Below are 26,600 nucleotides of genomic sequence, written 5' to 3' on the forward strand. Positions count from 1 at the left end.
TTACCATTGAGGAAGACAATCTCTCATTCATTCTCAAAACATAAGCAATAACCTCTTTAATACAGAAACTGACCCCTTAAGTAATGTCCTGTTAGGTCTAATGTTTTGTATTTTTTTCTATTTGTAAACACTGGACCCAGTTTCAGCAGTTTTTACAAATGGTTCTGCTGGGGATTGAACCCAGGACCTTCTGCGTGTAAAGCAGACGTGATAACCACTACACTACAGAACCAGACATGAATTCTGTTTTTTTGTGGGGTTACAGTTAGATGTTGCTGCTTAATTGAGACTTTTTACCAACTTCCAGTTTTGCTTAAATTTCACACCATTTATGAAAGTAAGGACCTTCCACATGTGATGCAGATGTGATGACCACTACACTACAGAACCAGACACAAAACTATAAACCGCAGCACTCTGAGATACAGTAGGTCATGGGGTTTATTTGTTACCTAGCTTTACTTTCTACCATTGAGGAAGACAATCTCTCAATCAATCCTCTTTACTACAGAAACTGACCCCTTAAGTAATGTCCTGTTAGGTCTAATGTTTTGTATTTTTTTTCTATTTGTAAACACCGGACCTAGTTTCAGCAGTTTTTGCTTATGCTGGTAGAATGGTGAAGGTCCTAAACAGTTGCTTTTCTTTTGCTCCTCAAACAAATGGTTCTGCTGGGGATTGAACCCAGGACCTTCTGCGTGTAAAGCAGACGTGATAACCACTACACTACAGAACCAGACATGAAGTAAATTTTTTTTTGGAGGGGGGGTACTGTTAGATGTTACTGCTTAATTGAGACTATTATAGGTTTGTGTCTGGTTCTGTAGTGTAGTGGTCATCACATCTGCATCACATGTGGAAGGTCCTTGCTTTCATAAATGGTGTGAAATTTAACCCCAGCACTCTGAGATACAGTAGGTGATATGGTTTATTTGTTAACTAGCTTTACTTTTTACCATTGAGGAAGACAATCTCTCATTCATTCTCAAAACATAAGCAATAACCTCTTTAATACAGAAACTGACCCCTTAAGTAATGTCCTGTTAGGTCTAATGTTTTGTATTTTTTTCTATTTGTAAACACTGGACCCAGTTTCAGCAGTTTTTGCTTATGCTGGTAGAATGGTGAAGGTCCTTAACAGTTGCTTTTGTTTTGCTTTTCAAACAAATGGTTCTGCTGGGGATTGAACCCAGGACCTTCTGCGTGTAAAGCAGACGTGATAACCACTACACTACAGAACCAGACATGAATTCTGTTTTTTTGTGGGGTTACAGTTAGATGTTGCTGCTTAATTGAGACTTTTTACCAACTTCCAGTTTTGCTTAAATTTCACACCATTTATGAAAGTAAGGACCTTCCACATGTGATGCAGATGTGATGACCACTACACTACAGAACCAGACACAAAACTATAAACCGCAGCACTCTGAGATACAGTAGGTCATGGGGTTTATTTGTTACCTAGCTTTACTTTCTACCATTGAGGAAGACAATCTCTCAATCATTCTCAAAGCATAAGCAATACCCTCTTTACTACAGAAACTGACCCCTTAAGTAATGTCCTGTTAGGTCTAATGTTTTGTATTTTTTTTCTATTTGTAAACACCGGACCTAGTTTCAGCAGTTTTTGCTTATGCTGGTAGAATGGTGAAGGTCCTAAACAGTTGCTTTTCTTTTGCTCCTCAAACAAATGGTTCTGCTGGGGATTGAACCCAGGACCTTCTGCGTGTAAAGCAGACGTGATAACCACTACACTACAGAACCAGACATGAAGTAAATTTTTTTTTGGAGGGGGGGTACTGTTAGATGTTACTGCTTAATTGAGACGTTTATAGGTTTGTGTCTGGTTCTGTAGTGTAGTGGTCATCACATCTGCATCACATGTGGAAGGGCCTTGCTTTCATAAATATTGTGAAATTTAACCCCAGCACTCTGAGATAAAGTAGGTCACGGGGTTTATTTGTTAACTAGCTTTACTTTCTACCATTGACTTTTTTACAAACTTCCATTTTTGCTTAAATTTCACACCATTTACGAAAGTAAGGACCTTCCACATGTGATGCAGATGTGATGACCACTACACTACAGAACCAGACACAAACCTATAAACCCCATAACTCTGAGATACAGTAGGTCATGGGGTTTATTTGTTAACTAGTTTTACTTTCTACCATTGAGGAAGACAATCTCTCATTCATTCTCAAAACATAAGCAATAACCTCTTTAATACAGAAACTGACCCCTTAAGTAATGTTCTGTTAGGTCTAATGTTTTGTATTTTTTTCTATTTGTAAACACTGGTCCCAGTTTAAGCAGTTTTGCTTATGCTGGTAGAAGGGTGAAGGTCCTTAACAGTTGCTTTTGCTCCTCAAACAAAAAGTTCTGCTGGGGATTGAACCCAGGACCTTCTGCGTGTAAAGCAGACGTGATAACCACTACACTACAAAACCAGACACGAATAAATTTTTTTTGGAGGGGGGGGGGGGGGGGGGTACTGTTAGATGTTACTGCTTAATTGAGATTTTTTACCAACTTCCATTTTTGCCTAAATTTCACACCATTTATGAAAGCAAGGACCTTCAACATGTGATGACCACTACACTACAGAACCAGACACAAAACTATAAACCCCAGCACTCTGAGATACAGTAGGTCATGGGGTTTATTTGTTACCTAGCTTTACTTTCCACCATTGAGGAAGACAATCTCTCAATCATAAGCAATACCCTCTTTACTACTGAAACTGACCCCTTAAGTAATGTCCTGTTAAGTCTAATGTTTTGTATTTTTTCTATTTGTAAACACTGGACCCAGTTTCAGCAGTTTTTGCTCATGCTGGTAGAATGGTGAAGGTCCTTAACAGTTGCTTTTGTTTTGCTTTTCAAACAAATGGTTCTGCTGGGGATTGACCTTCAAGGACCTGCAAGGACCTTCCACATGTGATGACCACTACACTACAGAACCAGACACAAAACTATAAACCCCAGCACTCTGAGATACAGTAGGTCATGGGGTTTATTTGTTACCTAGCTTTACTTTCCACCATTGAGGAAGACAATCTCTCAATCATAAGCAATACCCTCTTTACTACTGAAACTGACCCCTTAAGTAATGTCCTGTTGAGTCTAATGTTTTGTATTTTTTCTATTTGTAAACACTGGACCCAGTTTCAGCAGTTTTTGCTCATGCTGGTAGAATGTTGAAGGTCCTTAACAGTTGCTTTTGTTTTGCTTTTCAAACAAATGGTTCTGCTGGGGATTGACCTTCAAGGACCTGCAAGGACCTTCCACATGTGATGACCACTACACTACAGAACCAGACACAAATAAACCCCAGCACTCTAAGATACAGTAGGTCATGGGGTTTATTTGTTACCTAGCTTTACTTTCTACCATTGAGGAAGACAATCTTTCAATCATTCTCAAAACATAAGCAATACCCTCTTTACTACAGAAACTGACTCCTTAAGTAATGTCCCGTTAGGTCTAATGTTTTGTATTTTTTTCTATTTGTAAACACTGGACCCAGTTTCAGCAGTTTTTGCTTATGCTGGTAGAATGGTGAAGGTCCTTAACGATTGCTGTTGTACTGTTAGATGTTACTGCTTAATCCAGACTTTTTCCCAACTTCCATTTTTGCCTAAATTTCACACCATTTATGAAAGCAAGGACCTTCCACATGTGATGACCACTACACTACAGAACCAGACACAAACCTATAAACCCCAGAACTCTGAGATACAGTAGGTCATGGGGTTTATTTGTTAACTAGCTTTACTTTCTACCATTGAGGAAGACAATCTCTCATTCATTCTCAAAACATAAGCAATAACCTCTTTAATACAGAAACTGACCCCTTAAGTAATGTTCTGTTAGGTCTAATGTTTTGTATTTTTTTCTATTTGTAAACACTGGTCCCAGTTTCAGCAGTTTTGCTTATGCTGGTAGAAGGGTGAAGGTCCTTAACAGTTGCTTTTGCTCCTCAAACAAAAGGTTCTGCTGGGGATTGAACCCAGGACCTTCTCCGTGTAAAGCAGACGTGATAACCACTACACTACAAAACCAGACACAAATAAAATTTTTTGGGGGGGGTACTGTTAGATGTTACTGCTTAATTGAGACTTTTTACCAACTTCCATTTTTGCCTAAATTTCACACCATTTATGAAAGCAAGGACCTTCCACATGTGATGACCACTACACTACAGAACCAGACACAAAACTATAAAGCGCAGCACTCTGAGATACAGTAGGTCATGGGGTTTATTTGTTACCTAGCTTTACTTTCCACCATTGAGGAAGACAACCTCTCAATCATAAGCAATACCCTCTTTACTACTGAAACTGACCCCTTAAGTAATGTCCTGTTAAGTCTAATGTTTTGTATTTTTTCTATTTGTAAACACTGGACCCAGTTTCAGCAGTTTTTGCTCATGCTGGTAGAATGGTGAAGGTCCTTAACAGTTGCTTTTGTTTTGCTTTTCAAACAAATGGTTCTGCTGGGGATTGACCTTCAAGGACCTGCAAGGACCTTCCACATGTGATGACCACTACACTACAGAACCAGACACAAATCTATAAACCCCAGCACTTTAAGATACAGTAGGTCATGGGGTTTATTTGTTACCTAGCTTTACTTTCTAGCATTGAGGAAGACAATCTTTCAATCATTCTCAAAGCATAAGCAATACCCTCTTTACTACAGAAACTGACTCCTTAAGTAATGTCCCGTTAGGTCTAATGTTTTGTATTTTTTTCTATTTGTAAACACTAGACCCAGTTTCAGCAGTTTTTGCTTATGCTGGTAGAATGGTGAAGGTCCTTAACGATTGCTGTTGTACTGTTAGATGTTACTGCTTAATCCAGACTTTTTCCCAACTTCCATTTTTGCCTAAATTTCACACCATTTATGAAAGCAAGGACCTTCCACATGTGATGACCACTACACTACAGAACCAGACACAAACCTATAAACCCCAGAACTCTGAGATACAGTAGGTCATGGGGTTTATTTGTTACCCTGCTTAGTTTCCACCATTGAGGAAGACAATCTCTCAACCATTCTCAAAGCATAAGCAATAACCTCTTTACTAAAGAAACTGACTCCTTAAGTAATGTCCTGTTAGGTCTAATGTTTTGTATTTATTTCTATTTGTAAACACTGGACCAAGTTTCGCTTATGCTGGTAGAAGGGTGAAGGTCCTTAACAGTTGCTTTTGTTTTGCTCCTTAAACAAGAGGTTCTGCTGGGGATTGAACCCAGGACCTTCTGCGTGTAAAGCAGACGTGATAACCACTACACTACAGAACCAGACATGAAGTAAATTTTTTTTTGGAGGGGGGGTACTGTTAGATGTTACTGCTTAATTGAGACTATTATAGGTTTGTGTCTGGTTCTGTAGTGTAGTGGTCATCACATCTGCATCACATGTGGAAGGTCCTTGCTTTCATAAATGGTGTGAAATTTAACCCCAGCACTCTGAGATACAGTAGGTGATATGGTTTATTTGTTAACTAGCTTTACTTTTTACCATTGAGGAAGACTGGGTCCTGTTTTGTATTTTTTTCTATTTGTAAACACTGGACCCAGTTTCAGCAGTTTTTGCTTATGCTGGTAGAATGGTGAAGGTCCTTAACAGTTGCTTTTGTTTTGCTTTTCAAACAAATGGTTCTGCTGGGGATTGAACCCAGGACCTTCTGCGTGTAAAGCAGACGTGATAACCACTACACTACAGAACCAGACATGAATTCTGTTTTTTTGTGGGGTTACAGTTAGATGTTGCTGCTTAATTGAGACTTTTTACCAACTTCCAGTTTTGCTTAAATTTCACACCATTTATGAAAGTAAGGACCTTCCACATGTGATGCAGATGTGATGACCACTACACTACAGAACCAGACACAAAACTATAAACCGCAGCACTCTGAGATACAGTAGGTCATGGGGTTTATTTGTTACCTAGCTTTACTTTCTACCATTGAGGAAGACAATCTCTCAATCATTCTCAAAGCATAAGCAATACCCTCTTTACTACAGAAACTGACCCCTTAAGTAATGTCCTGTTAGGTCTAATGTTTTGTATTTTTTTTTCTATTTGTAAACACCAGACCTAGTTTCAGCAGTTTTTGCTTATGCTGGTAGAATGGTGAAGGTCCTAAACAGTTGCTTTTCTTTTGCTCCTCAAACAAATGGTTCTGCTGGGGATTGAACCCAGGACCTTCTGCATGTAAAGCAGACGTGATAACCACTACACTACAGAACCAGACATGAAGTAAATTTTTTTTTGGAGGGGGGGTACTGTTAGATGTTACTGCTTAATTGAGACGTTTATAGGTTTGTGTCTGGTTCTGTAGTGTAGTGGTCATCACATCTGCATCACATGTGGAAGGGCCTTGCTTTCATAAATATTGTGAAATTTAACCCCAGCACTCTGAGATAAAGTAGGTCACGGGGTTTATTTGTTAACTAGCTTTACTTTCTACCATTGACTTTTTTACAAACTTCCATTTTTGCTTAAATTTCACACCATTTACGAAAGTAAGGACCTTCCACATGTGATGCAGATGTGATGACCACTACACTACAGAACCAGACACAAACCTATAAACCCCATAACTCTGAGATACAGTAGGTCATGGGGTTTATTTGTTAACTAGTTTTACTTTCTACCATTGAGGAAGACAATCTCTCATTCATTCTCAAAACATAAGCAATAACCTCTTTAATACAGAAACTGACCCCTTAAGTAATGTTCTGTTAGGTCTAATGTTTTGTATTTTTTTCTATTTGTAAACACTGGTCCCAGTTTAAGCAGTTTTGCTTATGCTGGTAGAAGGGTGAAGGTCCTTAACAGTTGCTTTTGCTCCTCAAACAAAAAGTTCTGCTGGGGATTGAACCCAGGACCTTCTGCGTGTAAAGCAGACGTGATAACCACTACACTACAAAACCAGACACGAATAAATTTTTTTCGGAGGGGGGGGGGGGTACTGTTAGATGTTACTGCTTAATTGAGATTTTTTACCAACTTCCATTTTTGCCTAAATTTCACACCATTTATGAAAGCAAGGACCTTCCACATGTGATGACCACTACACTACAGAACCAGACACAAAACTATAAACCCCAGCACTCTGAGATACAGTAGGTCATGGGGTTTATTTGTTACCTAGCTTTACTTTCCACCATTGAGGAAGACAATCTCTCAATCATAAGCAATACCCTCTTTACTACTGAAACTGACCCCTTAAGTAATGTCCTGTTAAGTCTAATGTTTTGTATTTTTTCTATTTGTAAACACTGGACCCAGTTTCAGCAGTTTTTGCTCATGCTGGTAGAATGGTGAAGGTCCTTAACAGTTGCTTTTGTTTTGCTTTTCAAACAAATGGTTCTGCTGGGGATTGACCTTCAAGGACCTGCAAGGACCTTCCACATGTGATGACCACTACACTACAGAACCAGACACAAAACTATAAACCCCAGCACTCTGAGATACAGTAGGTCATGGGGTTTATTTGTTACCTAGCTTTACTTTCCACCATTGAGGAAGACAATCTCTCAATCATAAGCAATACCCTCTTTACTACTGAAACTGACCCCTTAAGTAATGTCCTGTTAAGTCTAATGTTTTGTATTTTTTCTATTTGTAAACACTGGACCCAGTTTCAGCAGTTTTTGCTCATGCTGGTAGAATGTTGAAGGTCCTTAACAGTTGCTTTTGTTTTGCTTTTCAAACAAATGGTTCTGCTGGGGATTGACCTTCAAGGACCTGCAAGGACCTTCCACATGTGATGACCACTACACTACAGAACCAGACACAAATCTATAAACCCCAGCACTCTAAGATACAGTAGGTCATGGGGTTTATTTGTTACCTAGCTTTACTTTCTACCATTGAGGAAGACAATCTTTCAATCATTCTCAAAACATAAGCAATACCCTCTTTACTACAGAAACTGACTCCTTAAGTAATGTCCCGTTAGGTCTAATGTTTTGTATTTTTTTCTATTTGTAAACACTGGACCCAGTTTCAGCAGTTTTTGCTTATGCTGGTAGAATGGTGAAGGTCCTTAACGATTGCTGTTGTACTGTTAGATGTTACTGCTTAATCCAGACTTTTTCCCAACTTCCATTTTTGCCTAAATTTCACACCATTTATGAAAGCAAGGACCTTCCACATGTGATGACCACTACACTACAGAACCAGACACAAACCTATAAACCCCAGAACTCTGAGATACAGTAGGTCATGGGGTTTATTTGTTAACTAGCTTTACTTTCTACCATTGAGGAAGACAATCTCTCATTCATTCTCAAAACATAAGCAATAACCTCTTTAATACAGAAACTGACCCCTTAAGTAATGTTCTGTTAGGTCTAATGTTTTGTATTTTTTTCTATTTGTAAACACTGGTCCCAGTTTCAGCAGTTTTGCTTATGCTGGTAGAAGGGTGAAGGTCCTTAACAGTTGCTTTTGCTCCTCAAACAAAAGGTTCTGCTGGGGATTGAACCCAGGACCTTCTCCGTGTAAAGCAGACGTGATAACCACTACACTACAAAACCAGACACAAATAAATTTTGGGGGGGGGGGGGGGGGGTACTGTTAGATGTTACTGCTTAATTGAGACTTTTTACCAACTTCCATTTTTGCCTAAATTTCACACCATTTATGAAAGCAAGGACCTTCCACATGTGATGACCACTACACTACAGAACCAGACACAAAACTATAAAGCGCAGCACTCTGAGATACAGTAGGTCATGGGGTTTATTTGTTACCTAGCTTTACTTTCCACCATTGAGGAAGACAATCTCTCAATCATAAGCAATACCCTCTTTACTACTGAAACTGACCCCTTAAGTAATGTCCTGTTAAGTCTAATGTTTTGTATTTTTTCTATTTGTAAACACTGGACCCAGTTTCAGCAGTTTTTGCTCATGCTGGTAGAATGGTGAAGGTCCTTAACAGTTGCTTTTGTTTTGCTTTTCAAACAAATGGTTCTGCTGGGGATTGACCTTCAAGGACCTGCAAGGACCTTCCACATGTGATGACCACTACACTACAGAACCAGACACAAATCTATAAACCCCAGCACTTTAAGATACAGTAGGTCATGGGGTTTATTTGTTACCTAGCTTTACTTTCTACCATTGAGGAAGACAATCTTTCAATCATTCTCAAAGCATAAGCAATACCCTCTTTACTACAGAAACTGACTCCTTAAGTAATGTCCCGTTAGGTCTAATGTTTTGTATTTTTTTCTATTTGTAAACACTGGACCCAGTTTCAGCAGTTTTTGCTTATGCTGGTAGAATGGTGAAGGTCCTTAACGATTGCTGTTGTACTGTTAGATGTTACTGCTTAATCCAGACTTTTTCCCAACTTCCATTTTTGCCTAAATTTCACACCATTTATGAAAGCAAGGACCTTCCACATGTGATGACCACTACACTACAGAACCAGACACAAACCTATAAACCCCAGAACTCTGAGATACAGTAGGTCATGGGGTTTATTTGTTACCCTGCTTAGTTTCCACCATTGAGGAAGACAATCTCTCAACCATTCTCAAAGCATAAGCAATAACCTCTTTACTAAAGAAACTGACTCCTTAAGTAATGTCCTGTTAGGTCTAATGTTTTGTATTTATTTCTATTTGTAAACACTGGACCAAGTTTCGCTTATGCTGGTAGAAGGGTGAAGGTCCTAAACAGTTGCTTTTGTTTTGCTCCTTAAACAAGTGGTTCTGCTGGGGATTGAACCCAGGACCTTCTGCGTGTAAAGCAGACGTGATAACCACTACACTACAGAACCAGACATGAAGTAAATTTTTTTTTGGAGGGGGGGTACTGTTAGATGTTACTGCTTAATTGAGACTATTATAGGTTTGTGTCTGGTTCTGTAGTGTAGTGGTCATCACATCTGCATCACATGTGGAAGGTCCTTGCTTTCATAAATGGTGTGAAATTTAACCCCAGCACTCTGAGATACAGTAGGTGATATGGTTTATTTGTTAACTAGCTTTACTTTTTACCATTGAGGAAGACAATCTCTCATTCATTCTCAAAACATAAGCAATAACCTCTTTAATACAGAAACTGACCCCTTAAGTAATGTCCTGTTAGGTCTAATGTTTTGTATTTTTTTCTATTTGTAAACACTGGACCCAGTTTCAGCAGTTTTTGCTTATGCTGGTAGAATGGTGAAGGTCCTTAACAGTTGCTTTTGTTTTGCTTTTCAAACAAATGGTTCTGCTGGGGATTGAACCCAGGACCTTCTGCGTGTAAAGCAGACGTGATAACCACTACACTACAGAACCAGACATGAATTCTGTTTTTTTGTGGGGTTACAGTTAGATGTTGCTGCTTAATTGAGACTTTTTACCAACTTCCAGTTTTGCTTAAATTTCACACCATTTATGAAAGTAAGGACCTTCCACATGTGATGCAGATGTGATGACCACTACACTACAGAACCAGACACAAAACTATAAACCGCAGCACTCTGAGATACAGTAGGTCATGGGGTTTATTTGTTACCTAGCTTTACTTTCTACCATTGAGGAAGACAATCTCTCAATCAATCCTCTTTACTACAGAAACTGACCCCTTAAGTAATGTTCTGTTAGGTCTAATGTTTTGTATTTTTTTCTATTTGTAAACACTGGTCCCAGTTTCAGCAGTTTTTGCTTATGCTGGTAGAAGGGTGAAGGTCCTTAACAGTTGCTTTTGCTCCTCAAACAAAAAGTTCTGCTGGGGATTGAACCCAGGACCTTCTGCGTGTAAAGCAGACGTGATAACCACTACACTACAAAACCAGACACGAATAAATTTTTTTTGGAGGGGGAGGGGGGGGTACTGTTAGATGTTACTGCTTAATTGAGATTTTTTACCAACTTCCATTTTTGCCTAAATTTCACACCATTTATGAAAGCAAGGACCTTCCACATGTGATGACCACTACACTACAGGACCAGACACAAAACAATAAAGCGCAGCACTCTGAGATACAGTAGGTCATGGGGTTTATTTGTTACCTAGCTTTACTTTCCACCATTGAGGAAGACAATCTCTCAATCATAGGCAATACCGTTTTTACTATTGAAACTGACCCCTTAAGTAATGTCCTGTTAGGTCTAGTGTTTTGTATTTTTTTCTATTTGTAAACACTGGACCCAGTTTCAGCAGTTTTTGCTTATGCTGGTAGAAGGGTGAAGGTCCTTAACGATTGCTTTTGTTTTGCTTTTCAAACAAATGGTTCTGCTGGGGATTGAACCCAGGACCTTCTGCGTGTAAAGCAGACGTGATAACCACTACACTACAGAACCAGACATGAATTCTGTTTTCTTGTGGGGTTACAGTTATATGTTGCTGCTTAATTGAGACTTTTTTACCAACTTCCATTTTTGCTTAAATTTCACACCATTTATGAAAGTAAGGACCTTCCACATGTGATGCAGACGTGATAACCACTACACTACAGAACCAGACACAAATCTATAAACCCCAGCACTCTGAGATACAGTAGGTCATGGGGTTTATTTGTTACTCTGCTTTACTTTCCACCATTGAGGAAGACAATATCTCAATCATAAGCAATACGCTCTTTACTACTGAAACTGACCCCTTAAGTAATGTCCTGTTTGGTCTAATGTTTTGTATTTTTTCTATTTTTAAACACTGGACCCAGTTTCAGCAGTTTTTGCTTATGCTGGTAGAATGGTGAAGGTCCTTAACAGTTGCTTTTGTTTTGCATTTCAAACAAATGGTTCTGCTGGGGATTGAACCCAGGACCTTCTGCGTGTAAAGCAGACGTGATAACCACTACACTACAGAACCAGACATGAATTCTGTTTTCATGTGGGGTTACAGTTAGATGTTGCTGCTTAATTGAGACTTTTTACCAACTTCCATTTTTGCTTAAATTTCACACCATTTATGAAAGTAAGGACCTTCCACATGTGATGCAGATGTGATGACCACTACACTACAGAACCAGACACAAAACTATAAAGCGCAGCACTCTGAGATACAGTAGGTCATGGGGTTTATTTGTTACCTAGCTTTACTTTCCACCATTGAGGAAGACAATCTCTCAATCATAAGCAATACGCTCTTTACTACTGAAACTGACCCCTTAAGTAATGTCCTGTTTGGTCTAATGTTTTGTATTTTTTCTATTTGTAAACACTGGACCCAGTTTCAGCAGTTTTTGCTTATGCTGGTAGAATGGTGAAGGTCCTTAACAGTTGCTTTTGTTTTTCAAACAAATGGTTCTGCTGGGGATTGAACCCAGGACCTTCTGCATGTAAAGCAGACGTGATAACCACTACACTACAGAACCAGATATGAAGTCTGTTTTTTTGTGGGGTTACAGTTAGATGTTACTGCTTAATTGAGACTTTTTACCAACTTCCAATTTTGCCTAAATTTCACATCATTTATGAAAGCAAGGACCTTCCACATGTGATGACCACTACATTACAGAACCAGACACAAATCTATAAACCCCAGCACTCTGAGATACAGTAGGTCATGGGGTTTATTTGTTACCTAGCTTTACTTTCTACCATTGAGGAAGACAATCTCTCAATCATTCTCAAAGCATAAGCAATACGCTCTTTACTACTGAAACTGACCCCTTAAGTAATGTCCTGTTAGGTCTAATGTTTTGTATTTTTTTTCTATTTGTAAACACTGGACCCAGTTTCAGCAGTTTTTGCTTATGCTGGTAGAATGGTGAAGGTCCTTAACAGTTGCTTTTGTTTTGCTTTTCAAACAAATGGTTCTGCTGGGGATTTAACCCAGGACCTTCTGCATGTAAAGCAGACATGATAATCAATACACTACAGAACCAGACATGTATTCTGTTTTTTTTGTGGGGTTACAGTTAGATGTTGCTGCTTAATTGAGACTTTTTACCAACTTCCATTTTTGCCTAAATTTCACACCATTTATGAAAGCAAGGACCTTCCACATGTGATGACCACTACACTACAGAACCAGACACAAACCTATAAACCCCAGAACTCTGAGATACAGTAGGTCATGGGGTTTATTTGTTACCTAGCTTTACTTTCTACCATTGAGGAAGACAATCTCTCAATCATTCTCAAAGCATAAGCAATACCCTCTTTACTACTGAAACTGACCCCTTAAGTAATGTCCTGTTAGGTCTAATGTTTTGTATTTTTTTTCTATTTGTAAACACTGGACCCAGTTTCAGCAGTTTTTGCTTATGCTGGTAGAATGGTGAAGGTCCTTAACAGTTGCTTTTGTTTTGCTTTTCAAACAAATGGTTCTGCTGGGGATTTAACCCACGACCTTCTGCGTGTAAAGCAGACATGATAATCAATACACTACAGAACCAGGCATGTATTCTGTTTTTTTTGTGGGGTTACAGTTAGATGTTGCTGCTTAATTGAGACTTTTTACCAACTTCCATTTTTGCCTAAATTTCACACCATTTATGAAAGCAAGGACCTTCCACATGTGATGACCACTACACTACAGAACCAGACACAAACCTATAAACCCCAGAACTCTGAGATACAGTAGGTCATGGGGTTTATTTGTTACCTTGCTTTACTTTCCACCATTGAGGAAGACAATCTCTCAATCATAAGCAATACGCTCTTTACTACTGAAACTGACCCCTTAAGTAATGTCCTGTTTGGTCTAATGTTTTGTATTTTTTCTATTTGTAAACACTGGACCCAGTTTCAGCAGTTTTTGCTTATGCTGGTAGAATGGTGAAGGTCCTTAACAGTTGCTTTTGTTTTGCTTTTCAAACAAATGGTTCTGCTGGGGATTGAACTCAGGACATTCTGCGTGTAAAGCAGACGTGGTAACCAGTACACTACAGAACCAGACACAAATCTATAAACCCCAGCACTCTGAGATACAGTAGGTCATGGGGTTTATTTGTTACCCTGCTTTACTTTCCACCATTGAGGAAGACAATCTCTCAAAGCATAAGCAATACGTTCTTTACTACAGAAACTGACCCCTTAAGTAATGTCCTGTTTGGTCTAATGTTTTGTATTTTTTCTATTTGTAAACACTGGACCCAGTTTCAGCAGTTTTTGCTTATGCTGGTAGAATGGTGAAGGTCCTTAACAGTTGCTTTTGTTTTGCTCCTCAAACAAATGGTTCTGCTGGGGATTGAACCCAGGACCTTCTGCGTGTAAAGCAGACGTGATAACCACTACACTACAGAAACAGCCACGAACTAAATTTTTTTTGGAGGGGGGGGGGGGAGGGTACTGTTAGATGTTACTCCTTAATTGAGACTTTTTACCAACTTCCATTTTTGCTTAAATTTCACACCATTTTGTAAAGTAAGGACCTTCCACATGTGATGCAGATGTGATGACCACTACACTACAGAACCAGACACAAACCTATAAACCCCAGAACTCTGAGATAGGTCATGGGGTTTATTTGTTACAATGCTTTAATTTCCACCATTGAGGAAGACAATCTCTCAACCATTCTCAAAGCATAAGCAATAACCTCTTTACTACAGAAACTGACCCCTTAAGTAATGTCCTGTTTGGTCTAATGTTTTGTATTTTTTTCTATTTGTAAACACTGGACCCAGTTTCAGCAGTTTTGCTTATGCTGGTAGAAGGGTGAAGGTCCTTAACAGTTGCTTTTGTTTTGCTCCTCAAACAAATGGTTCTGCTGGGGATTGAACCCAGGACCTTCTGTGTGTAAAGCAGACGTGATAACCACTACACTACAGAACCAGACACGAATTAAATTTTTTTTGGAGGGGGGGGGGGGGGTACTGTTAGATGTTACTGCTTAATTGAGACTTTTTACCAACTTCCATTTTTGCTTAAATTTCACACCATTTATGAAAGTAAGGACCTTCCACATGTGATGCAGATGTGATGACCACTACACTACAGAACCAGACACAAAGCTATAAACCCCAGCACTTTGAGGTAGGTCATGGGGTTTATTTGTTACCCTGCTTTACTTTTTACCATTGAAGAAGAGAAACTTTCAATTATTATTTCTTGTTCTTTTCAAACAAAGAAGTTTACTGGGGATTTAATCCAGGACCTTTTGTGTTCAAAGCATAAGCAATAACCTCTTTACTACAGAAATTGACACCTTAAGTAATGTTCTGTTAGGTCTAATGTTTTGCATTTTTTCTATTTGTAATCACTAGACCCAGTTTCAGCAGTGTTGCTTATGCTGGTAGAAGGGTGATGGTCCTTCACAATTGCTTTTATTTTGTTATTCAAATAAATGGTGCTGCCGGGATTGATCCCAAGACTGTTCTGGGGTAAAGCAGATTTGACAACTACTACACTACAGAACCAGATATGATTGAGAATTTTTAGGTAAATCATGGGCTTAATGTTAGCTAAAATTCTCATTGATGAAAGCAACAGCTCTTTTGTTTTTGTTCCTTTCACACATATGGCTTCACTGTGGCTCAAACCCTGGACCTGCTGCATATAAATTAGATGTGATAACCACTGCACTACAGAACCAGAGATGCATGGTTATTTTTTCAGGTTATCTTAGATTTTACTGCTTAATTGAAACTTTTTAGCAAGCTTCAGTTTTCTAAATTTCTCAACATTTTTTAAAGCAAGTACAGAATCCTGAAGTGAGGTCAATGGTTTTACATTTTTTGTATACCTTGTCCAGGTATCTTACTGATCCTGGAAAACAGTAGAATTCTTTATCAATTGTTTTTATTTTGCTTTTCATACAGATGGCTCTGCTGGGGATGGCTCTGCTGAACCCAGGACCTTCTGCATGAAGATTTAAAGCAGATGTGATAACCACTACAGAACCAGATATAATTGCCAATTTTTAGGTAAGTTGTGATTAATGTTAGCTTTTACTGCTTAATTGAAGTTTTTTTTTTACCAAGCTTCAGTGTTTACCTACACTTATCAACATTTATTGAAGCATAATCTCATTATTTTGTTCTTCTCAAATATATGGCTCCAACCCAAGCCCTTTTGCATGTGAAGTAGATGTGCTACTTAATGACATTCTGCTTGAAGACAGAAAAGAAAAAGCATACCTGATGACCATTAAACCATGGAACGACTTACTGTACTACCAAAAGCATGTGGACACCATTAAACTCATATGTGGTTCTTCACTGGTATGTTGATGTCTAACCCTGTGGATAAAGTCTTCCATGTCTGAGTTCCTGCTGTGCTGAGAATGATCCATAAAAACAAACTAGCAAGTTATGGTACTTACTTATAAAGCAGACAAGATGGACTCACAACCTACATGAATGAGATTACATTCTGGTCTGTTGCCATAACAGTACAACAACTAATGTCATGGTATGCAACACTTATTCACTCAGTGTGGCTTAATAATAAAAATATTCAACACAGTGTTGTGCCCACACCACTATTGACAGTGATCTATAAAAGGAAGGACTGTAGACACTTCATTTTAATTACAACATCGCAGATGAACCACCAAATTTGAGCTTGCCAGGATTTAATGAAATATTAAGGTCAGCCACCACAATATTCAGCCCAAATCTACACACATACTCAAAAACAGTGCTAGGTTAGTGTGCAAACTTTGATTCAGAAAAAAAAAAATCTGCTTTCCTGGGATTAGGACATCACAACTGGTGCAAAACAACATAAAGCTAAGTGGCAATAACACATTATGTAACACTTACCTCGGACAAAAATAGTCCTGTAAACACACACTGCAATGCCTTATGAGTATATTTATTCACTAATACACCAAACCCGACTGTACTGTACCTCGTGTTTTGAATGGATACTGAGTACATATCAAAACCTGTGTTTTGATCATAAATATTTAATGTTTAGGTATATGAAAATGATATATGCCAATGCCACTTATGTAGAAGCAAGCATAAAGATTAACCTTATAAAGTTTTGATAATGTGATTATAAAGGCATGAGTCAGTGGTGTGCCTGATCCACATTTGTGGCGTTCTCAGAGTGGACACCTCCCTCCACAAATGGATTACTCCCTGAGAATCTGAGGGCACCGATTAGTTTTATCCATTACGGTACATTTGTGTATCCCGCCATAATTGCTCTCACAGCGGGCAGTGGAAACACTGAGTTCTGCTTCGGGTTTGTGTTACAGCCTGTGATAGTCTTCCATTTACATTAATGGGCCCCATTTTCCTCGATAAAAGCCTTACCCATCCATTTCATACATCAGAGCCAACTCTACTAGGTTGTAATTCATAAATGGTGGATGTAGGGACTCTTTTCTGTCTTCTCAAGCACGACCAAGAACACCTTTAATTTGACTTCTTCTTTCTTTTGATGAAATGTTTTACAAGTAAACACTGGTTAGGTAGATCGTATACCAATTACCAAAAATGTAAGTATTTGGCCTTTTTATCATCTATTTATTTATTAGATTTTTTTTTCATGATTATAACAGTGTTTTGCTGCTTCTTGACTGATGTCTAGCAGATCTTTTCCTGATCATAAATAATTAACAAATTAGATATATTGTGATCTGTGGGAGATTAGATTTCATACCTCTCAAAAATAGGAGGTTTAATATTTCTCTGTGGTTATTATATTATAAACGGAAAACCTTGCGGTATTATGGATAGAAGGAGTGGAAATTAAACTAGCAGTACATGCTAAGTAGTCTCTAAATTTCCAGGTGATGCAACATCGCCTGGATTCCCGATAACCACCTCTTGAAAATATTTTTCAAGCCCTTCTCATGCTAGAACACGAAGGTATGGATTCAAGCCAGGTTTTTTGTGAGATGTTCAGTAAATCAGCAAGTGTAAAGCAAAGCTGGTGAATCTTTTATTGACAAATGAAATTTGACTGAAATACATTTGAAGAGGCAGATTTAAAGGAATTGTTTAATAAACTCTTGCTGAGCCGAAGGTCTACTGGGGCTTTTCGGGGTAATGTGAAAGCTGTCATGTGAGCAAGGAGCCACACTGTGGTACTGCGCCCTAGACTACCTGTTGAAGGTGGTGTGAATTGCACTGGAACTGTGCCGTGATGCCCATGAATGTGAAAATAACTCGTACTCAGGTCTGCACTTGTTCAGGAAGTAAAGTAACCTGTGCATGCATTTTAGTTGATGATCATTAGTTTCCACAACATACATGTACCATGAGTGGCACAGGAACACTGGAAATATATATATACATTTACATATATACATATATTTGTTTGTGCTGACATAAGATGAACAAAAATGCAGCAGGGTTCGAAAGAATCAAGTGAGTCTGAAACAAGTCCAACCCTGTGGGGTGCCAAGAACAATCACGCTCAGATTCGGACCACAGCAAATGTGCTCAGTGTGAAAACCACATATTTCTTAGCTGTCATTTTAACGCTGGCTCAAAGCACAATTTCCTTTTTCCCTTTTCCCACTTAAATTACACCCTTCTAGCAGGACAACTTCTTTGCCTGGAACGCGCCAGAATATGTGTTTGTAACTCCGTCTAATTGTCCAATCTAATGCCATATCCAGCATCTATTTTTATCCCGATGTCTATCGTAATCAGTGTAATCAGATGGTAATTACATTGACCGGCTCATAATGGTGCCTGATTCATACACTGAGAAACTCAATGTAGAATGTAAAAAAATTGACATGCATTAATTTACGTGTGTCTAGTTTTGTGGAAAGTGTTATTTCAGACTTTCCGCAGCACCACTGCGTTTGGTTTTCCCATAAGGAATATGTAAGCATTTTTTAATTAATTAATTAATTTATTTATTTTTAGCATTCTGGATTTATTTATATTCCTGTAAATATATATGATGGATAAATATAATGGAGTGTTCTAAAAATAAAATGTAATTGAATTAACAAGCAAGCAAGCTATTAGAAAAGATTATTGACAGTAAAAAAAAAAAATCTATTCTATTATTAAGCAAATGTAAATCTAATAATGTAGATACCAATAATGTAGATATATATATATATATATATATATATATATATATATATATATATATATATATATATATATACACACACACACACACAGGAGTCTATGTTCATTACTTTTTTATTTATATATATATATATATATATATATATATATATATATATATATATATATATATATATATATATATATATACTGTATATTGCACAGTGTAGAGTCTCTGTCAATAAATATTCCCTCTCAGATTCAGGATCTCACTCGGGCTTGTTCAGACAGGCCTGGATGGCATTATGCCACAGTTCAGCACTCGGCTAGGGCGTGGCAAGTTGTATTTAAAGTGTTATCCAGGGTAAATGTTCTTAATATTATTGAGACGATTTATATTACTAGGTCATAGCAATAAAACAGAACTGCTTACTAAGAGAGAAACACTGTAAAGCTGCATGGACTAAAGACACGGGTTGTTTCTATTAAGTGAAATGGCATAAATGAGTAAATATATCTTATGTAGAGAACAAAATACTGGAAAAGAGTTGAATTTGGGAACCTCTTGGAAGCCCATGCACCTCTGTTGTCCTTGTCTCTCTTTAGCAAATGCATGAATTATACATGAGATATTCAATTACCGTCCTCACCTATAAATACTAGTACATTTTTGAAAAGGACATGGAGTGTATGGATGTGTGTGACTGCAAAGTGAAAGTTAGGCTCTGCGTTTGGCAAAACACACACACACACACACACACACACACACACACACACACACACACACACACACACACACACACACACACACACACACACAGCTGAAAACTCTCCAGGGCGAGTGTGTGAAAATGGCCTGCAGTACCACCTGGGCTCAACAGGGGGTGTGCATCATCACAAAATCATCGCAGCATGAGTCAGTAGGAATAAACAAGCTGACACACACACTGTTAAATAGGAGTACACACATCTGGAAGAGGTCCCACACCTACACCTATGCTGCCTAGGAAACCAGTTTACCTCTTAATTAATAGAATTACTATTACATAATATTAATAAATTAATAAATTAATTAATAATCAGATAATTAATTATAATTTTATCTCATATTTACTTGTGAATCATGTTATGACTTATTTCCACATTATTGACAGCTTTATTTCAGTATAGAGGATTTTGTTTGGTGGAAAACTAAACCCAAAACTAAATCTGTGAGAGTTTGGTCTTTAACTTCATGCCTCATACCGAGAAACTATTGAATGAATTTGACCACATATGAGATTTCCATCTTAATCCAACCACAAACATGTTTACAGACAGCCATTGTGTGCGTGTGTGTGTGTGTGTGTGTGTGTGTGTGTGTGTTCCTTCATTCATACCATTCATTTAAGAGAACTACACATATTTTATATTTCTGTGGTTTAGAAATGAGCAGGCTTGCCTCATGTATCCAGGGTTGAGGGATTGATTCCTGTCTCCTCCCTGTGTATGTGGAGTTTTCATGTTCTCCCTGTGCTTTGGGGGTTCCTCTGGGTACTCCAGTTTCCTCCTCCAGGACATAGACATGTGTTCATCTATTGTGTGTATAATTGTGCCCTGCAATGGGCTGGCACCGTGTCCTGGTGTCCCCTGATTTGTGCCCCATTTTTCCTGGGATAGACTCCAGGTTTCTCCTTGATACTTTATAGGGTTTGTAGCACAAAAATACATTGATGGATATTTCTGTCTAATAAAGGTGACAGTTTAAGTTTATGATTATTATAGTCTATGATTTGTGTCTTTATTATTATTTTTACCCAATTTTTCTACTCTGGAAAGCAGTTATGTAATTCAAAAGGCTTATTGTGCCTTTTACACTGTTACAGAGCTACGGTTAGATGATAGCTGTGATTACAAGTTAAAGGGCCTGGTCATAAAGCTTCTAACTACCGACTTTCCTCTTGCCAGGAGGCATTTAAAATTTATGTCCGAGCTTCATAAGAGACTCCATAACGTTCACACACTTATTAGAGAGGGACTGCTGAGACTAATGTTGCCGTTTTAAGACAGAGCAATGGATTGCGTCTGTGACACACGGTGTTACAAGGAGCAAGAGGCCGATAGTTTGTTCGTTTACAGCTGCATTTAAAAGCTTGTACTGCAGAGGGAACACACATATTTATATAAAACTAAATTGAGATAATCCCAAAATGTAGTAAAATGATTTTATGGGGACGGATTACATTAAAAGGGGTTATAAAATGGTTCAGCGTTATAAAATGCAGGTGTGTTGAATTCAATACTGTGCCATTGTTTCATTCAAGGCTTCAAAATCAAGCGAGTATGTCTATAGTAGTCAGCTGAATTATTTACCAAGATTAAACTTAGTTTCTTAGGCCACATTAACTTGGAGGCCTTTCCTGTCTATGTGCCATTTATTGACAAATACATTGCTCAGATGAAACCTTTTCTTTGGCCCAACTCAACCACAACTCTGTTTGAAGCTTATTAAAAAGGTATGCTCTCTCCCTCCAGGATTGTTTTACACACTGCATGGTTGCTGGCGTGTGCTACAGATTGGTCTGTAAAGAAAAAACAGATGTGACCCCTTCTCTCCCGTTTCCCCACATCTCTCCTCAGGCCTATATACATTTCCAACTGACTGCTTCTCACAAACTGACCTGTTCTGATGACAGATATATTTTTCAAACATTGGCTTGGCTTGTCAAATGATCGCTGTAGATGGATAAAGGGTGTGTGTGGGTGTGTATGTGTGTGTGTGTGTGTGTGTGTGTGTGTGTGTGTTTAGGGGTTAGTAAAATTAGCCCATGCACAGTCCATTTACAGCAACACTAACACAACACTTCAGGGCTTTTAATAATTACTTTCAGTGGATGCATTTGAACGCTGACTGATCTATCGCTGCTGTGGATATAAACAAGAAAATGTTAACATGGCTCATAGTGACTGGCATGACGTAGGTTAATACATTAGTTACACTGCCCCCTGCTGATCCGTTATATGAGCCCTGAAGTGACACAGAACCAAAATAGCCACACATGACTTGTGGGATATGAGACGTGAACTGTGACCTGGCTCATCCTATTCAACAAGTGATACCGTAGCGCAGGTGCTTGTTGTGTAGATGAGGCCTTGACCATAGCCACAGGGCAGCAGGGTTCGGACAGTCATTTACAAAGTCATTGCCCTCTGCTCATTCATGTAACCCCAGAAATGGTGTAATTGGCTTCATAAAGCCTTCAGGAAGTGAGGGGGAGGAGGGAGAAATACGACCTGTGACAGACGTCTGCCCTTTGCCACTGCTGTAATGGAGAGATGAATCTCAGAGAGCTTTGCACAGCAGTCTCATTGATTGCACATGACTGTCAGAGTCAAGGCAAGTTGTATGCTGTTATTTATCGATGTGCTGCCTACCTCTGTCACAAGACTGAGTTATATGCTGAGACACACACACACACACACACAATCACCCACTGACACCCCCCCCACACACAAACCGCCACACACAAAAACACATTTGTTTATGCATGCGTGTGTGTGTTCCAATTAATACTAAATAAATGTTTTTTCATTTTCTTCTTCATCTTCTTCTTCTTCTTCTTCTTCTTCTTCTTCTTCTTCTTCTCTTATTATTATTATTATTATTATTATTATTATTATTATTATTATTATTATTATTATTACTGATGTACACTGTAGTTATAATAGTTAGAATTATAATAGTTACAATTTTTCATTGTTACATACAGTATAAAGTATATACAGTATAAAAATAAAAGCCTAAATTATATTAATATAAACAAAAATCCCTTTCTAAGAATCTATCTATCTATCTATCTATCTATCTATCTATCTATCTATCTATCTATCTATCTATCTATCTATCTATCTATCTATCTATCTGTCTGTCTGTCTGTCTGTCTGTCTGTCTGTCTGTCTGTCTGTCTGTCTGCCTTCAGTTCCATCCTGGTTGGGGTTGCGTTGGATGTGGATCCTATAAAAGTTGTGTGAAGTATAAATTATAAAATGCAGGTGTGTTACGAACCTTGTGAAGTCTCTGAGAACCCTGCAGAGAGGTGGGAGTACACCCCAGTACATCACAGGACACCGTTCACACACATTCACACACACTTTCACACCTAGAGGTAGTTTAGTGCAGCCAATCCTCCTACTGACATGTTTTGGCAAAGTGGAATGATAGCGAAAAAGAAATTTGTGGAGTAACCGTAGAGTCTGTATATGTGTGTGTATTAATTTATATATTTATATATTACCAAATAATCAGCCAATCATGTGGCACAGTGGGTAAAATCATACAGATAGAAGCCAAGTGCTGTCAGTGATCTCAGTCCCTTTGGCATATCAGACAGGCTGGTATGAGTATTTCAGAAATCGCTGATCTTCCGGGATTTTCACATGCAACAGTTTGATGCCTAAAAACAAAAAGCATCCTGTGAGCAGTTATTCTGCAGGTGGGGGCTTTTTAATAAAGAGAGCGCTCAGAGAATGATCAGGCTGGTGTGAAATGACAGGAAGCTCAGCATAACTCAAATAACCACTATTCACAACCGTGGTGAGCAGAATAGCATCTCAGAATGGAGAACATGGTGAAGCTCGAGACTACAATAGCAAAAGACCACATCAGGTTCCTCACCTGTGTACAAAGAATAGGAACAAATAGGAATTTAGCTCACCAAAACTATACAGTACAAATGTGCACATAAACTACTCTGTATATTAATAATATAATACAATTTTGCATTATTGGCAGTCTAATTTCAGACGTTTCTTATGAAATGTTCATGTCTCATGAAGATGTTGCAGGGTGAGAGAAATTAATTTGCTTACACTCTATTCTTCATTACTCTTCATTACTCTCTCACTCTAAACCTATTCAAGGGTAATGGAACATTCAAAGGTGGTTTTGTTTCTTGTCCCATTTTCCTTTTCACAACCCCGAAGGCTTTGTTGAGGGAGAATAATCAGACTGAAGATTATTCTGGTGTACATGCTCTTGCCCGCAGCACAGTCACTCCTGCAGCCTCTGCCACAAGTTGTCGACAAGGCCCTCTGCTCCATGCATATATGCATAACAACTGATGAAATTTTTATAAGTGTCCACCATTAATCTCTGTGCCATTTTTAAAAGCAGGGAATTAAAGTTTCATTCGTATTTTTCTTCCTCCCCCCACCTTCTCCCTGTCCGCCTACCCCGACTTTTGAAATATTAATCAGTGCTGAATCTCACATTGTGCAATGCTCCGTTTCCTTCTCTGCTCTCTGACGCAGGCCGGACTGAGTCGCTGTGTTATGCCCACACACTAATGTACTAAATAGTCTACACTACTTTAGATCAGTTACTAATGATGGTGGACTAATATATATAGATATTCATATATAATTAACACATTGTCACAAAAATAAATAAATAAATAAACTCTATCTTTCTTTGTCACTGGGCTGATATACCCAGTACAAACAAATTGTATTTTAATTGTTTATCATTTACCTGGGTGCCCTGAAAGTCTGACCGTGTACTTTAAATGATTTTTAAGGGTATGATACAAAATAATAATAACAATAATAATAATAAAAGCGTAAAGGATTTTTGATTTCAACCACCTCGCTGACAAGATGTAACTAGAAATGTAAGTAATAATTTAGATAAGCAACATTATTCCGATTTCTGTTCCTCCTGAATGTGTTGTGCCTTGCAATCCAACATGGTGACAGTAACAGCTGGTAACAAACATTAGATTTATTTATTTATTTATTTATTTATTTATTTATTTATTTATTTATTTATTTATTTATACATTCATTAAATAACATGGCATAGGCCCAAAGTGAATATGCATGCAATTACTGAGTAATGAAACCATCTAAGAATGTAGATATGCTTTATAAATTATGCATGAAAGTGCCTGAATGTGCAAGTATGTAAAAATATTTACATATATGCTTGTGTGTGTTTGTGTATGTTTGTATGTGTGTTTGTGTGTGTGTGTGTTATATGTCTGATCATATATATATATATACTCTTGTAAAAAGAGAGAGAGAGAGAGAGAGAGAGAGAGAGAGAGAGAGAGAGAGAGAGAGAGAGAGAGAGAGAGAGAGAGAATCTAAATATCTCTCTAACTATCTGCTTTAAAACTATTTAACGTCCTCCACAGGCCTGTGTGTATCTGAGGGAGTGTGAAATTTTAGTGGAGTTGAATATGAAAACTTGGTGCTCGGTGAAGCCCCGCCCCTCCGGCATGCAGCACCCGGCGCGCGCGTGAATGGAGAGCCACTCAGTCACTCAGCGCGAGACCGCGAGAGAGAGAGAGAGAGATTGGGATTTTGTATAACCGCTGTAACAAAATGATGTCGCTTTCACTGTCGGGCTGCTAAGAGTGAGCGGTAGCCCGAGAAACTGGTCGTATATGTGACCGGAAAGAAAGCCGAGGACCGGGTGAACTTGGCGGGTGATGCGTTCGGTTTGAGCTCGAGCCTGTGTGTGTGAGAGCGCGCGCGCACGACGAGCGATGCAACTTTCACATGACATGATAAGCAACGCTGGGAAGGTGCTCGCGTCCTCGTGCCGCTGTCTTATACTGATCAACTAAACGGATTTCTTTCTTTCTCCCGACACAGAGACATGAGCGCATTCAACGTATCTTTGATTTGACCTGAACATGTGGAGAAGAAAGAAGAAGATAATTATCTAAAGTGTAATTTTATTGCCTTGCATTTTGGTTCGTGCGCGTGCTTTGATCGCGTGAGGAAAGTTTTAATTTTTATTTCTTCTAGCAAGTTGGATGGAATGGATCTGAAAGGCGGTGGACTATACAGTCGGCTCGCACGGCGTGAAATACGACTCCATACCCGATATCTTTAATATCGCTTTATTATAAGCGTTATTATAAGAGTTTTTTTTCTCCCTCTCTCACGTGAACGGATTATATGCTGGACATGAAGCACGCTGTAGGTTTGCGCTCGCGCGACGTCAGTGAGCTCAAGTTGACGCTGTGAGTTTGAATGGAAACTGATGAGCTCTGAAACACTGTATTAAACTCGACTGAAGATCGATCGAAGAATGCAATTGTAAACTCCTTCATGCACATAAGATAAGCAGCTAAACACACAGCATCTGATCCTATATAAAATCTCTTGTGAAGAGAAGGAAACAGAGAGAGAGAGATAGAGAGAGAGAGAGAGAGAGTGCACACACACACAGGCAGATCTGTGATTTGTTTTCGGATTGGTTTGGATTGAGATTGAGAATGATGGACAGACACTGTGTGGTGTATCAGATGGAGTTGACACTGCTGATGATCTCCCTGCTCTTTTGGGTCACAGTTTGTACAGATGACAGCAAGATCATTTCAGACAGATATGCTGTGTACTGGAACAGCACGAATCCCAGGTAAGCAGAGTTTCTCTAAGCACATAAGTTTGATTTCAATTCTGTTTTTATGGAGTGCAGAAAAAAAAATGTGCTCAGACTCCAAAACAACACTAAAAACAAAGGTCACGTGACTTCTTTCCTGATCAAAGGCACTGCAAATGAATCACATATTAAATTGGAGCCTCCTGGATTGGACTAGACTTGTGTTCATTTTTATAAAATTTAGAATATCTAAATATAGAATTTTGTAAAATAAAATAATAAAATAAATAAATAACTAAAAGTCTTTCTTAAATTGGGGTTTGTTAAGC

General features: G+C 38.5%; 1 protein-coding gene and 20 non-coding genes across 21 annotated transcripts in view; 1 reads left to right on the forward strand and 20 right to left on the reverse strand.

The window, feature by feature from the left end:
• Positions 1-159: 159 nt before the first annotated feature.
• trnav-uac lies at positions 160-232 on the reverse strand. Its single transcript has one exon. It is a non-coding gene; the product is annotated as a tRNA-Val (tRNA).
• A 431-nt stretch (positions 233-663) lies between these two features.
• trnav-uac lies at positions 664-736 on the reverse strand. Its single transcript has one exon. It is a non-coding gene; the product is annotated as a tRNA-Val (tRNA).
• A 432-nt stretch (positions 737-1,168) lies between these two features.
• Positions 1,169-1,241, reverse strand: trnav-uac. The gene has a single exon. It is a non-coding gene; the product is annotated as a tRNA-Val (tRNA).
• Positions 1,242-1,691: 450 nt separating this feature from the next.
• Positions 1,692-1,764, reverse strand: trnav-uac. The gene has a single exon. It is a non-coding gene; the product is annotated as a tRNA-Val (tRNA).
• A 613-nt stretch (positions 1,765-2,377) lies between these two features.
• On the reverse strand, positions 2,378-2,450 carry trnav-uac. The gene has a single exon. It is a non-coding gene; the product is annotated as a tRNA-Val (tRNA).
• A 1,540-nt stretch (positions 2,451-3,990) lies between these two features.
• Positions 3,991-4,063, reverse strand: trnav-uac. The gene has a single exon. It is a non-coding gene; the product is annotated as a tRNA-Val (tRNA).
• A 1,172-nt stretch (positions 4,064-5,235) lies between these two features.
• On the reverse strand, positions 5,236-5,308 carry trnav-uac. Its single transcript has one exon. It is a non-coding gene; the product is annotated as a tRNA-Val (tRNA).
• A 355-nt stretch (positions 5,309-5,663) lies between these two features.
• trnav-uac lies at positions 5,664-5,736 on the reverse strand. Its single transcript has one exon. It is a non-coding gene; the product is annotated as a tRNA-Val (tRNA).
• A 451-nt stretch (positions 5,737-6,187) lies between these two features.
• trnav-uac lies at positions 6,188-6,260 on the reverse strand. Its single transcript has one exon. It is a non-coding gene; the product is annotated as a tRNA-Val (tRNA).
• A 613-nt stretch (positions 6,261-6,873) lies between these two features.
• On the reverse strand, positions 6,874-6,946 carry trnav-uac. Its single transcript has one exon. It is a non-coding gene; the product is annotated as a tRNA-Val (tRNA).
• Positions 6,947-8,484: 1,538 nt separating this feature from the next.
• trnav-uac lies at positions 8,485-8,557 on the reverse strand. Its single transcript has one exon. It is a non-coding gene; the product is annotated as a tRNA-Val (tRNA).
• Positions 8,558-9,736: 1,179 nt separating this feature from the next.
• Positions 9,737-9,809, reverse strand: trnav-uac. Its single transcript has one exon. It is a non-coding gene; the product is annotated as a tRNA-Val (tRNA).
• A 432-nt stretch (positions 9,810-10,241) lies between these two features.
• trnav-uac lies at positions 10,242-10,314 on the reverse strand. Its single transcript has one exon. It is a non-coding gene; the product is annotated as a tRNA-Val (tRNA).
• Positions 10,315-10,739: 425 nt separating this feature from the next.
• trnav-uac lies at positions 10,740-10,812 on the reverse strand. The gene has a single exon. It is a non-coding gene; the product is annotated as a tRNA-Val (tRNA).
• A 437-nt stretch (positions 10,813-11,249) lies between these two features.
• trnav-uac lies at positions 11,250-11,322 on the reverse strand. The gene has a single exon. It is a non-coding gene; the product is annotated as a tRNA-Val (tRNA).
• A 438-nt stretch (positions 11,323-11,760) lies between these two features.
• On the reverse strand, positions 11,761-11,833 carry trnav-uac. The gene has a single exon. It is a non-coding gene; the product is annotated as a tRNA-Val (tRNA).
• A 432-nt stretch (positions 11,834-12,265) lies between these two features.
• trnav-uac lies at positions 12,266-12,338 on the reverse strand. Its single transcript has one exon. It is a non-coding gene; the product is annotated as a tRNA-Val (tRNA).
• A 439-nt stretch (positions 12,339-12,777) lies between these two features.
• Positions 12,778-12,850, reverse strand: trnav-uac. The gene has a single exon. It is a non-coding gene; the product is annotated as a tRNA-Val (tRNA).
• A 1,293-nt stretch (positions 12,851-14,143) lies between these two features.
• trnav-uac lies at positions 14,144-14,216 on the reverse strand. Its single transcript has one exon. It is a non-coding gene; the product is annotated as a tRNA-Val (tRNA).
• Positions 14,217-14,672: 456 nt separating this feature from the next.
• trnav-uac lies at positions 14,673-14,745 on the reverse strand. The gene has a single exon. It is a non-coding gene; the product is annotated as a tRNA-Val (tRNA).
• Positions 14,746-25,175: 10,430 nt separating this feature from the next.
• The window catches only part of efna2a (ephrin-A2a), a 122,527-nt gene continuing 121,102 nt past the window's right edge, over positions 25,176-26,600 (forward strand). Inside the window, exon 1 of the mRNA XM_027169606.2 lies at positions 25,176-26,307. Coding sequence (XP_027025407.1) covers positions 26,165-26,307 — 143 coding nt within the window. The 5' untranslated portion in view covers positions 25,176-26,164. The remainder of the gene's footprint in view (positions 26,308-26,600) is intronic.

The sequence above is a fragment of the Tachysurus fulvidraco genome, chromosome 2 (genome assembly GCF_022655615.1).
Source record: "Tachysurus fulvidraco isolate hzauxx_2018 chromosome 2, HZAU_PFXX_2.0, whole genome shotgun sequence".
NCBI classification, from domain to species: Eukaryota; Metazoa; Chordata; class Actinopteri; order Siluriformes; family Bagridae; genus Tachysurus; species Tachysurus fulvidraco.